The sequence below is a fragment of the Pelophylax lessonae genome (assembly GCF_965119305.1).
Source record: "Pelophylax lessonae genome assembly, chromosome: 3".
In the NCBI taxonomy this organism is placed as follows: domain Eukaryota; kingdom Metazoa; phylum Chordata; class Amphibia; order Anura; family Ranidae; genus Pelophylax; species Pelophylax lessonae.
The window spans coordinates 40,178,201-40,190,979 of NC_138770.1; the positions used below are offsets into that span (position 1 = coordinate 40,178,201).

General features: G+C 46.2%; 1 protein-coding gene across 1 annotated transcript in view; it reads right to left on the reverse strand.

Annotated features, from left to right (window-relative positions):
• The window catches only part of LOC309550292 (uncharacterized protein), a 979,642-nt gene that overhangs the window by 76,372 nt on the left and 890,491 nt on the right, over nt 1-12,779 (reverse strand). Inside the window, 4 exon segments of the mRNA XM_082250695.1 lie at nt 3,678-3,819; nt 3,926-4,129; nt 4,212-4,309; nt 4,426-4,543. Coding sequence (XP_082106821.1) covers nt 3,678-3,819; nt 3,926-4,129; nt 4,212-4,309; nt 4,426-4,543 — 562 coding nt within the window.

Consider the following 12,779-nt stretch of genomic DNA (forward strand, 5'->3'; position numbering starts at 1 on the left):
CATTTTTGACACTTTTAGGGGTACCAGTGACATTACTACAGTAATCAGTGCTATACATATGGACTGTTACTGTAAAAATGGCACTGGCAGGGAAGGGGTTAACTTTAGTGATCAAGGGGTTAAGTGTGTCCCTAGAGGTGTGATTATTACTGTCAAGGGGTGTGGCTTGTGATGTAACCACAGAGACATATGATCCTACATAGCAGGATCATGTAGTCTCTGCAGTTACACCAGGGAGAATGACAGGCGGCTTTGTTTACATCATCCGTCTGCCTTTCTCCCTCTGTAGCGGGAGATCGCGAGTGACCGGCAGACATTGGAGCCGCCGGTCACTCGCGCAGGGATGTCAGGGAACAAGCGGGGGCGGGAGCGCACCTCCAGCGGCGCACGCTCGCCCCCAAAAGACTCGTGGGCGAGCGACGTACCGGTACGTAGCTTTGCCCAGGAGGGGCTGACTGCCGCCGTATATAGTCGTGCGGCGGTCGGCAAGTGGTTAAAGAGCGGAAAATTCACAAAACCACAGCAATTTTCCTCGCAGGGGGTTCCACCATTACTGTATATGGTTAATTCAGCCTCCTGGCTTACTCACATGCCACACAGCTGCTTCAGGCCTCACGCCTAGGCCTAAGGTCTGAACCAAAGACCAACACAAGTATCCTTTGACCAAGCTTCCTTGGGATCAGCTTCCTACTGCGCTGTTGCGGAATACATCTGCCACCTGCAGACCTTGCAATAAGCGTATTTTGATTGGTTTGCGCAAAAGTTATTGCGTCTATTAACTACGGGAAAGATTTAGGTCATTTTTATTATTTTTTTTTTTTTCACTAGTAATGGCGGCGATCTGCAATTTTTTGCGGGACTGTGACATTGCGGCGGACAGATCATACCCCTAACTGTCATTTTTGACACTTTTGGGGGTACCAGTGACATTACTACAGTAATCAGTGCTATAAATATGCACTGTTACTGTAATAATGACACTGGCAAGGAAGGGGTTAACCCTGTGGGCGATCAAAGGGTTATATGTGTACCTAGGGGAGTGATTCTAACAGTTAGAATCACCGTTTTTAGTGTGTGTGATCTTTTTTTTTTGGTGGCGAGTTTTTTTTTTTTTGGCCCGGCAGTGTATAATGGGAGGGGGGTGAGGAAAAAAACAAAAAACAAAACCACCCAACTGGGGGGGAGGTGAAGGGGAGGAAAGGCGGAGATAGAAGATATCCACCTAGTGATGGTGTACCTTGGCACCCCAGATGTTTTGGAACTATGTTTCCCATGATGCTCAACCACACTTCAGAGTGCATGAGCATCATGGGAAATGTAGCCCCAAAACATCTGGGGTGCCAAGGCTTGCCATCACTGAATTCCTAGCTCTTCCCATTTTTTTTCTTTTTTCTCCTCCCCCTCTCATTGTATTTCCAATGGGTGTTTTATTATATACAAATTTTGTTTATTTTATTTATTTTTTCCAAAAAGTGTATTGAAGGAACAAGGTATAATAACAGAATTTTGTTTATGTTATGTATATGTTCTGGTATAATACTTTTGTGTGTTATTTTAAATATTTTCTTTAAATTCTAATATATACAGCTGGCTGCTTATCGCTGGCACAGATTTTGATGAAGCACTGAAGAGCGAAACGCATCAATCCTGCATTTGTATTTTCTGTGAACATTACTTGAGATTGTGTTACACAATGCAGTGTGTTGTTTGAAAGTACCGAGTCCTGTATTTATAAGACTCTATGCTGAAATTTTTAATCTTTAGAATATGTAATAGAATAAAGCTTATATGTTTTATAATTGAGTTTTTTTCTGTTATGTAAACATACGGCACATTTAAATTCGCTTATCTCACTACACACATTTATATCTAATGTGAATAAATGTCTTGTACCAAATACCTTCTCCTTATCATCAATAGATTTCACTTTGCTTCTAGGCATTGATAAAGCCTTTGAAATTTTCTCCTGACTTGTGCCTGTCCACAACTTTATCCCGGAGATCCTGGTGACAGTGTCTTGCTGTAACGCTCCTGCGTTTTACATATGATGTGGATTTTCAGCTGCAGAAATATTCCACCTCAGTAGTCATGTAGAGAAACGCTGAGACACCATTCCCAACTCTCAATGACTCATCATGTGTGGATGATCTCAATTCAGCAAGTAAATACACACACTCAATAAGATGTTTCCTAGAGTGACTTATGTATATAGTAACACAGTGATGATAGGCTGAAGAGACAGGTTGGGTAGAGATGGTAGATGACAGACACTTGAAAGGAAATGTTCTTGAAAGTAAGATAGTAGCAGATGGGATGCAGATAGGTTTAGCAATCATGTATGGTAGCAGATGACAGAGTAGCAGGTGGACATACAAGAGAGATCAACCCAGTGCAAGAACAGGTGGTAGTAGGCTCAAGAGCTAGCAATCTTAGATAATGCAGATGTAGTAATAGTCCTTAGTATGCAGAGCTAGATAGTGTAAGCTTTAGTATAAAGGTTATAGAGGTTTCCCCTGTGGGGTACTTATCACTAATAGCAATGTAGCAGAGGAGAGGTTCGGCAAGAGCGGATGATCCGGTAGCGGGATACAGGGATCAGCGCAGCGTGGTTCCGACAGCGAGGTATGCTTGCAAGCATGAGAGCTTCAAGACAGGTTAGCATCAAGGCACAAAGCAGTTTGAACGAACACATGTGAGTGAGAGCCGGCGATCTAAATAGCCATCCAGTCCGGCGCTCAGTGATGACAGCATCAGTCTTAAAGGTGTATGCGCACCTTACCAAAAGAGAATGGTGGGGCGCATACACTTATGAAAGAGTAATTAGGGTACCCAAAGACCAGAACATTACACTTGCCACCCATGATTGATTGTTTGCTTCAGTTACCAGGAAAGCTCTTTTCATGCTGAGCTCATCAAAATGACCACAGCTGATCACAGTTGAAAGTCAAATGGCTTTGTGTGCCATTAAGAAGTTTATTAGCTACAAGTCATTTTTAGGAGGGGGTTTGATACTTTTTCCAACTCAGTGATTCTGTTTTTGATTTTTTTTTTGACATGTTGGTTTTATATCTTTCACTTGGATGTTAGAAGGTGCAAATCTAGCTGGATAAAATGAAAACTGTGTCTGCCTTCATTTCGGGCTCCAAAGCAACAAAATGTGATTGTTTTAAAGAATATAAAATTTTATTTTATATTCTTTTCTATGCCCACTGTAAAATGTTTACTGAGGAAAGTTGCAGAGGTCGCACACCGCTGCCTCCCATCTCCTGAGACTGCACTCAGTGACTTGGGTCTGAGACTATACAGACATATCCCTCCACCCGGCACAGCCAACAAACCACAGTACCGGTAATCCTAGGAAAATTGCACTGTCAGAGATCTTGCTAGACACAGGCATGGGGCAGAAGACCCAAGGTACATGCCTCAGGTGCTTAGGTCAAGCCTAGGAGAAAATGAAAATTTTTCTGGTAGCCGAACCCCAGAATCTCCATAAATCCAGTCTAGATACATGAATTGTGTCTGCAGCACAGAGAAGGAAGATTATCCGAGAGAAATTCTGAACGGGAACACAGCTTGGGCCAGGATATTACAGACTAATATTGTCCAGTCCCCGTCTATATCTTAACCAGCCAGTGAGTGGTACAATTAGAGGAATGTATTTAGTGTTAATGACCCACCTGTGCTGATCTCTGTAGGAGTGTCCTCCTCTATAAATGTCCCCGTTATTCCATCCTCCTCCATAGACTGCTGATCATCTCTCACATACCCCTCTTCTTCTTCTGCTTTTATCTCAACTTTTATATCTATCAGATCTTCACCCTAAACCAAGAGAATGAGAGAAAATATAATCTGTAAAATATAAGCTCACATAAAGAATCCATACATCATCTTCATGTCCATGTTCTAGATGCTCCGTCCCACCAACCTTGTAACAGAGAGGGATGGTGTGACCTTCCTGTGTGGAATCCCGGGAATACAGAGGACGGAGACATCTCTCTGGTGGGTTCCTGGTATTAGGTGGCTCCATCATATCCTTGTGTCCTTCTGAAAACTCCTCCATCACTCCATACTCCTCATCCTCCTCTTTATACTCTTCTTTAACAACAATATTATAATCAAGGTTTTCAATCTGCAATATATAAAAAATAAATTAATTTTAATAAACATCCTTGTGTATAAATTACAACCACTAATAATTGTCAGTCATCTACCTGATGATGGTGAGGGATGGTGTGACCTTCCTGTGTGGAATCCCGGGAATACAGAGGACGGGGACATCTCTCTGGTGGGTTCCCATTACTGGATCCATCTGTAGGAAACACACACACTGACTTTATACATTGTTTCTATGTGTTTATCAGATGATGGGGGATCTAGGTGGACCCTCCGTACTGCTCTCTCCTTTACAATAAAGTCTCCTCTTACCCGGTGATGTGAGGGGCGGCTGATTCTCCATCATGACGTCCTTGTAGAGATCCTTGTGTCCTTCTAAATACTCCCACTCCTCCATGGAGAAATAGACAGTGACATCCTGACACCTTATAGGAACCTGACACACACAATGATACAGTCACCATCCAGACACATCCCTTGTCTGTTACTGGATAATGTCCCAGAATTCCCAGCACCGCTCACCTCTCCTCAATGATCTCTCCGGTGACTTCTCGAATCTTCTTTTTTATTTCTCTATTCTACCAGGGAGGGAGGTGGAGGCAATGTGATGGTCATATGATCTCCAGACTTCACAGGAGGAGAACTCTAGATTTGAACACAAATAGTAAAATCAAATGAGATTCCCAGAATCCTCCTCACCTCCCCATTCAGGTCTCCGTTTTGTCAAAGCACCACTTCAGTCTGAACTATAGTTTACCCACACTACATAGGTAAAAAGACATTCTGACATCATTACATACAATGCTGGTCCAACAGTCCTGACTTGCATGTGAGCATTTCACATCGTAAGAGCTTTAGAAAAAAAATACATAAGAACCAGATAGAAGGAATAGCTGTGAGGTCAGTGTGATGTCATAGGATTCTCTGACACTGGATGGAGGGACATTGGGAGGAGGAGCTGTGAGGTCAGTGTGATGTCATAGGATTCTCTGACACTGGATGGAGGGACATTGGGAGGAGGAGCTGTGAGGTCAGTGTGATGTCATAGGATTCTCTGACACTGGATGGAGGGACATTGGGAGGAGGAGCTGTGAGGTCAGAGTGATGTCATAGGATTCTCTGACTCTGGTTGGAGGGACATTGGGAGGAGGAGCTGTGAGGTCAGTGTGATGTCATAGGATTCTCTGACTCTGGATGGAGGGACATTGGGAAGAGGAGCTGTGAGGTCAGTGTGATGTCATAGGATTCTCTGACTCTGGTTGGAGGGACATTGGGAGGAGGAGCTGTGAGGTCAGTGTGATGTCATAGGATTCACTGACTCTGGATGGAAGGACATTGGGGGGAGGAGCTGTGAGGTCAGTGTAATGTCACAGGATTCTCTGACTCTGGATGGAGGGACATTGGGAGGAGGAGCTGTGAGGTCAGTGTGATGTCATAGGATTCTCTGACTCTGGATGGAGGGACATTGGGAGGAGGAGCTGTGAGGTCAGTGTGATGTCATAGGATTCACTGACTCTGATTGGAGGGACATTGGGAGGAGGTACTGTGTGGTCAATGTGATGTCATAGGATATTCTGTCTCTGATTGGAGGGACATTTGGAGGAAGGTACTGTGAGAGGCTCTCTGTGAGGTTTCTGTACACAGAATCATTTCTCCCGGGTGCGTCCCACCTCTCCTAAACTGAAAGAGGAACGTTATCGTTGGGCTTTGCCAGGACACATCGTATTCCTGTGATCTCTGTGGCTTCCGGAGACTTTACTCATCACATTTTAGGATAAATATCTGAGACTGGGATCATTATGGAGACATTTGTTTTCAGGATATTTACTACTAATTACATTTTTCCTTCTTTCTTCCTCAATTTTATAAAATAAAGACATACATATGCTAATGCCCCCTAAATAATCTCCCATCCACCCGCCACTAATAAAAGTCGTATAATCCATTAGTATAGACTGATGAGGTGAGAAGGTAATTGGTGGGAAGGTGAAACATCTCCAGAATGAGGAGAATGTTCCGGTCCCATAAGTGGGGAAATATTCTGCCCCTGAAGGGGTTAATCTAGGTTTCCACACTATATATGTGTGTATCATCATCTGCTGGAGATAAAAGACGTCACAGTGACTATGGAGGAAGAGGACGGACATGACGGGGGGTTACTGGGTGTAAATAGAAAATAAGATCTTATTACCTCCTCTGCTGCCACTTCCAGCAATGTCTCCTCTCTACTTCCTCCAAACTCACCTCTCACCTGGAACTTCCTATTTATATCTGACATCACTTCCTGTGTGTACCTGACATTACTTCCTGTCTGCATTCCATAGAGACTTCCTGTCTGGGAAGAAGTGAGATCCCCACCTTGTGGAGCTCAGAGGAACTGCAGACCCAAGGAACATCTCGTAGTGTGAACAGTGAACACGGCCTTGTGCTGTGTGTGTATGTACAGTATCTCCTAGGTAGGTGCTTGAGAGTGAGTATAGTTTTTGGCTCTGTCTGCCTATCAGAGGAGTAGCAGGTAAATTCTATATTCCTTCTGCTTAACAGGGAGCAGGATCTGTGAGTTAGGTCTGCTCAATGTGCTCAGTGTGTGATTCATGTGGTCTGAGGGAGTGTCCCCACTGGCCCAATGGGGAAGCACATTGGAGAGTGGAGGAAACCTGACCAATGGGCACACAGGCTTTGATACAGCCCCAGTGATTGGCACAGACTGCTGTCTCGGTGCATTGTGGGGTGTGGTATAAAAGCCAGGATCACATGTGCTCAAGGTCTTTAGCTGGTGAGCAGAATCCCGGAAGGAGGGTGGCGGCTGCCTCCTCTTCTGCAGTGGTTGGTGTATGGTCACAAGCAGTCGGCCTGGTGAGCCAGAAGAAAAGAGCTGAACCCAGAGGTCCAGGAGGGCTGACTAGGAGGGGTTGAGACACTGGAGAACCTGAAAAGCAGTATCGTGAGTACAGGGGATCATAGTTACATAGTTAGTGAGGCTAAAAAAAGACACAAGTCCATCCAGTTCAACCTATGATGTGTGTGTGTGTGTTTGCTTTTAACCGTACATTTTATACCCCTGTATGTTGTGGTCTTTAAGGTGTCAATCCAATAGTTTTTTGAAACTATCAATGCTCCCCGCTGATACGACTGCTTGCGGAAGAGAATTCCACATCCTTACCGCTCTTACAGTGAAGAACCCCTTACGCACTTTAACCGCCTTTCCTCAAGTTTTAGTGAGTGGCTATCATGTCTATGGGCCTGACCAGGAAGGGGGCCACTCCGGAGTAGAGTCGTCAGAGGACTGGTGGATAGAAAGGGGGTACTAGGCGAGTGCCCTGAAGATAAGTGCTAAAGAACATTACTTCAAATTCATCTTGTGGCAGGATGAACTTGCGGCCTTGCCGCATTCTCAGATAGAAGTCCTCAGCATTGTGAATAGTTCAAGTGTTGGAGTATCCCCCTCATCCCTTCTCCCATTCCCATCTATAATAAAACAACAACCCTGGACTGTTCATTGACTGAGCCAGTTGCTATCGGTGACCCAGGGGGACCTGAAAGGTGAGAAATCCAGCAACCCTCATGGGGGCAGTGCTACATCCTGATAGATTTATAGTTGATAACTGTTTCCAATTTGCCGGGACAGTTTCTCCTTTGATGTCTGTATCCGGGGCTGTGTCCTGACAATCACAGTGTAAAGTGTAAATGTGTTTGGGGCCATAAAATGGGAGACCAATAAACCTCTAGGGTGGGGCTGTAAGTGGCCAATGAGCATTTAGTGATCAGTAGTGGGCGAGTATCAGAGAACGCTCCGGCAGAGGCTTCTCTGCTCTCTGGATCCACCAGGACGCTGTGCATAGAGTTATTAATGGGCTTGCTCTGGATGCTCCCCCTGAGGTGTGTCCTTTGAAGAGTGCCTGGCTTCTCTAATTCTGCCATGAATGTAGAAGTCATTGCTTATCACAATGTATCCCGGTCTTCTGAGAGGTGGTAGTGCCCGGAGGAGGGGACCGGAGGGCTCTGTGTGTGGGGGTTTGTATGAGATCTGTCACACTCTTCACCACACTGCCCCTTTTCACCCGTCCATCCCCCATTTCGCTGCACTGTTTCCCTCCTCACCCCCCTTCCCTCTCTACAGCCCCCTCTCCCCCGTTCCACCTCTTCACCCTCCATTCCCCCCTCCTTATCTCCCCTTCCCCCTATTCCTCTTTCGTCACCCTCTTCACCCCCATTTCTCTTCTTCACCTTCCCATCCCCCTCTTCAGGCAACTGTCCCCCACTTCCTCTTCTTTACTTCACTGCCCCCCTCCCCTTTACTCTCCCTCCCCTCTCTTCTCTTCTCCCTAACCATTGTCACTAATCTAAGGGACCACTACACCGACCACTATTATAAGTGGGCCCTTACATTGGTTCACCAATGTAAGGAAACACTCCACTGATATAAGGGAGCCCTTCTCCCACCGGTTACTAATCTAAGGGATTACTACACTGACCAGTGACCACTGATATAAGGGGCCCTTCTCCCATTGGTCACCAATGTAAGGGACCACTACACTGACCACTGATTTAAGGTGATACTTCTCCCATTGGTCGCCAATGTAAGCGACCACTACTCTGACCACTAATATAAAGGGGTCCCTCTCCCATTGGTCACCAATGTAAGGAACCACTACACTGACCACTAATATAAGGGGGTCCTTCTCCCATTTGTCACCAATGCAAGGAACCACTACACTGACCACTGATATAAGGGGCTCCTTCTCTTATTGGTTACCAATGTAAGGAACCACTACACTGACCACTGATATAAGGGGTTCCTTCTCCCATTGGTCACCAGTGTAAGGGACCACTACACTGACCACTAATATAAGGGGGGTCCTTCTCCCATTGGTCACCAATGTAAGGGACCACTACACTGACCACTGATATAATGGGGTCCTTCTCCCATTGGTCACCCATGTAGGGGACCACTACACTGACCACTGATATAAGGGGGTCCTTCTCCCATTGGTCACCAATATACGGAAACTAACAAAAGTTGGCCATGGGCAGCCATGCGCAGCTGAGACCAGCGCTCACCAATTTTGGCTATAGGTGTCACCAGATACTACTAAATAAAGAGAAAGAAGAGTGGAAAGAGAAACCACTTTAAAGCTATTAGACAACCTAAAAAAAGGTAATTTTATTAACCAGGGCAGCGATTGTGGCCACACTGTGTTCCTAGGACATGGCGCAACTTCGATCTTAGTAAAGCACCAATGATGCGGCTCTTTACCCATGTAATCGGCTGTGTCCAGTTACAGTCAGTCAGATGTAAATGAGGAAGTGCCTTTTATAGGTGCTCCTCACCTCACACTGTCAGTGTGGCGAGGAGAGCCAATCAGCTGCTTCTCCTCGAAGGGGTGACCAGGACAGGTAATCAGGGCACTGTTTATTAGTGCCCTGATTATAGTAAAGCCCCAGCAGTGCCCATCAGTGACCCCAATCAGTGCCCATCAGGGACACCAATCAGTGCCCATCAGTGATGCCAGTCAGTGCTAGTCATTGCCTGATCATCAGTGCCGCCCATCAGTGCCGCCCATCAGTGCCACCTACCAGTGCCACCTATCAGTGCTCATCAGTGCCACCTATCAGTGCAGGATATTAGTGCCTCCTAATCAGTGCCACCTAATCAGTGCCGCCTTATCAGTGTCCATAAGTGCCACCTCATGAGTGCCCATCAGTGCAGCCTCATCAGCGATTATCAGTGAAGGAGAAAAATTACTTATTTACAAATTTTTCTGACAGAGACTAAGAAAAACTTTTTTTTTTCAAACTTTTTGGCCTTTTTTCTTTTTTTTTTTGTAAAAAGTAAAAAAAAACAGCGGTGATTTAAATACCGCCAAAAGAAAGCTCTATTTGTGTGAAAAAAATGCTAACATTTTAATTTGGATACAGCATTGCATGACCACGCAATTGTCATTCAAAATGCAACAATGCTTGAAAGCTGAAAATTGACCTGGGCAGGCAAGTGGTAAACATACATAAAACAAAATTGAGAGATGGTAGAAAAACACTAAAGCACTCTATGCTATCTACCTACATCTATAACCCCCAACCCTAAAAAAATAGCAACGTTGTTCAACACATACCCTGCCACAAAAATGATCCCTCTAGGCCAGTGATGGCGATCTTTGGCACCCCAAACGTTTTGGGACTACATTTCCCATGATGCTCCTGTACTCTGCAGCATCATGGGAAATGTAGTTCCAAAACATCTGGGGTGCCAAGGTTCGCCATCACTGCTCTAGGCTGTTACCAGACCAGGAGACTTATAAGTAGGGCTTTTTTTCAGCTGGATCTTGGTGGAACTCCACCACCTTTGACTCAGGCCCTCTGCTCCCTGGTCACCATTATCACGTGTAAACACAGAAGTCCAACTTCTGTGTTTACAAGTGACAGCTTGTCTTTCAACGGCTACCACAGGTCTGATCTCCTGAGCAGCTCCCACTTAGTGCAGGATTAATAAAAGGGACATGCAGTGACCAGGATGCAGGGCGGATGGCAAAATCCTCACTGGTTGATTTATGTATATGTCAGAGAGGCGGAGCCGCCTACAGTGGGGATATACTAGAGTCGGTTGGGTGCTTCAAAAGAAAAATGTGCAAGATGGTGGAGTTTTTAACGAGTGGGAAGAGAGGATTGGAGCAGTGGAAGGGGGGGGGGGGGGTGCATGCAGAGGTCGGAGTTTAAGAGGAATGAAAGTGAGATGTGGATGGTAAGAGGTAAGCAGTTATGGAAGAAGGCTGAACTCTGTATGCAGCGCACCCCTGAACTCTGTACTATGTACGTAACGCATCCCTGAACTCTACACATAGTGCACCCCTGAACTCTGCACTCTGTGTGTAATCCCCCAAATTCTGTTCTCTGTACGTGATGCACTCCTGGTATTTAATGCTCCTTAAAGACCCTCCTACTGTTAGTGAAATTTGACCACGCCCACTATTTTATACGGTTTGGAGGGTGTGTATGGAGGGGGGGGGGGAGAGGGGTATGGAGAGGGGTCATATTTGAGGCTCAGCACTTATTTTCTTTGAGCTGAGGAAGAGGAGCTCCAGTCATTTTGTAATTAGAAAGAGATTTGTAAAGGACAATAACACCCTAAAGCAGGTATGTCCAATCCGCAGCCCGCAGGCAGCATGCAGCCTGGAACCGCAGGCACTGCAGCCCACCGTCGGCAGCTCACGGACACCCGCAAATGCCGTGCAATTTCTCGGCTGCCGCGGGAGACATAGGATATCTGCAGTCAGTGACAGAGCCACTGCTTCCTGTGTAGTTCCAGCTCTGTCACAGGCGGAGTGATATGAAATGCACTCTGCCTGTGACAGGAGCCATACAGGAAGCAGCGGCTCTGCTCTCTACTGCAGCTTCTGCTTCCTCCAGCAGTACCGGACATCATGACCAGCATTACTCGCCAGCAGTGCCAGCAGTACCCACCAGCATTACCTGCCAGCAGTAATCACCAGCATTACCCACCAGCAGTAACCGCCAGAAGTACCCGCCAGCAGTACCCGCCAACACTACCTGCCAGGATTACCCACCAGCATTACCCACCAGCATTAATCACCAGCAGTAACCGCCAGCATTACCCACCAGCACTACCTGCCAGCAGCAAACGCCAGCACTACCCACCAGCAGTAACCACCAGCATTACCTGCCAGCATTACCCACCAGCAGTAACTGCCAGCATTACCCACCAGCACTACCCACCAGCAGTAACCACCAGCATTACCTGCCAGCAGTAACCACCAGCATTACCTGCCAGTAGTAACCGCCAGCACTACCCACCAGTAATAACCACCAGCAGTACCCACCAGCATTCCCCGCCAGCAGTACCCACCAGCAATACCCGCCAGCAGTACCCACCAACAGTACCCGCCAGCAGTACCCGCCAGCAGTAACTGCACCAGCAGTACCCACCAGCATTACCCGCCAGCAGTAACCGCACCAGCAGTACCCACCAGCAGTCTGCAAAATAAGTAGAAAAGGTATGTGCATTAGCTTGTGTAAATTGTTGCAATGTGTTTTTTAATAACTAGTTGTGTTTTGTCATGGGATGTCACATCCTTGTTCATACATGCATGAATAAGGACATGACATTTTCTGGCTGCCCAAGTCACATGTGCTAGGGGTGCAACTACCCCCCACCACATAACTGTAAATATCCCAGCATGTGCAGTGTTTCTGACTCCTCCCACCATCACCACTTCAAATCACTGAAGCGGTCATGGTGGTTAGAGTGTTCCTTTAATATCACTCAGAAGAAGTAAACCTCTGTATACTGATTCCATTTCAATTCATCATCCTCTAGTTGTGTTCAATTCTTGTGGGGGGAGGGGGCAGGCGCGGCGACGAGGGAAGTGTGCGGCGGCGTTTTATTACTTATATACCTTAACTATAGTATATATTTTATATGCGGCCCGAGAACATTTCTCTACACTTAATGTGGCCCAGAGAAGCCAAAAGGTTGGACATCCATGCCCTAAAGGTACCCAGGAGCAAAAAGGAGGTTTAACAAAGGGGGCCACACCCCGAAATGCATAAACACGCCTATCATTATCACACATGTCATCATTACAGGCCATTTTGTGGGTCTGCCACATTTCCCTGTTGTCCACAGGGATTCTTATTCATTTCATATACAC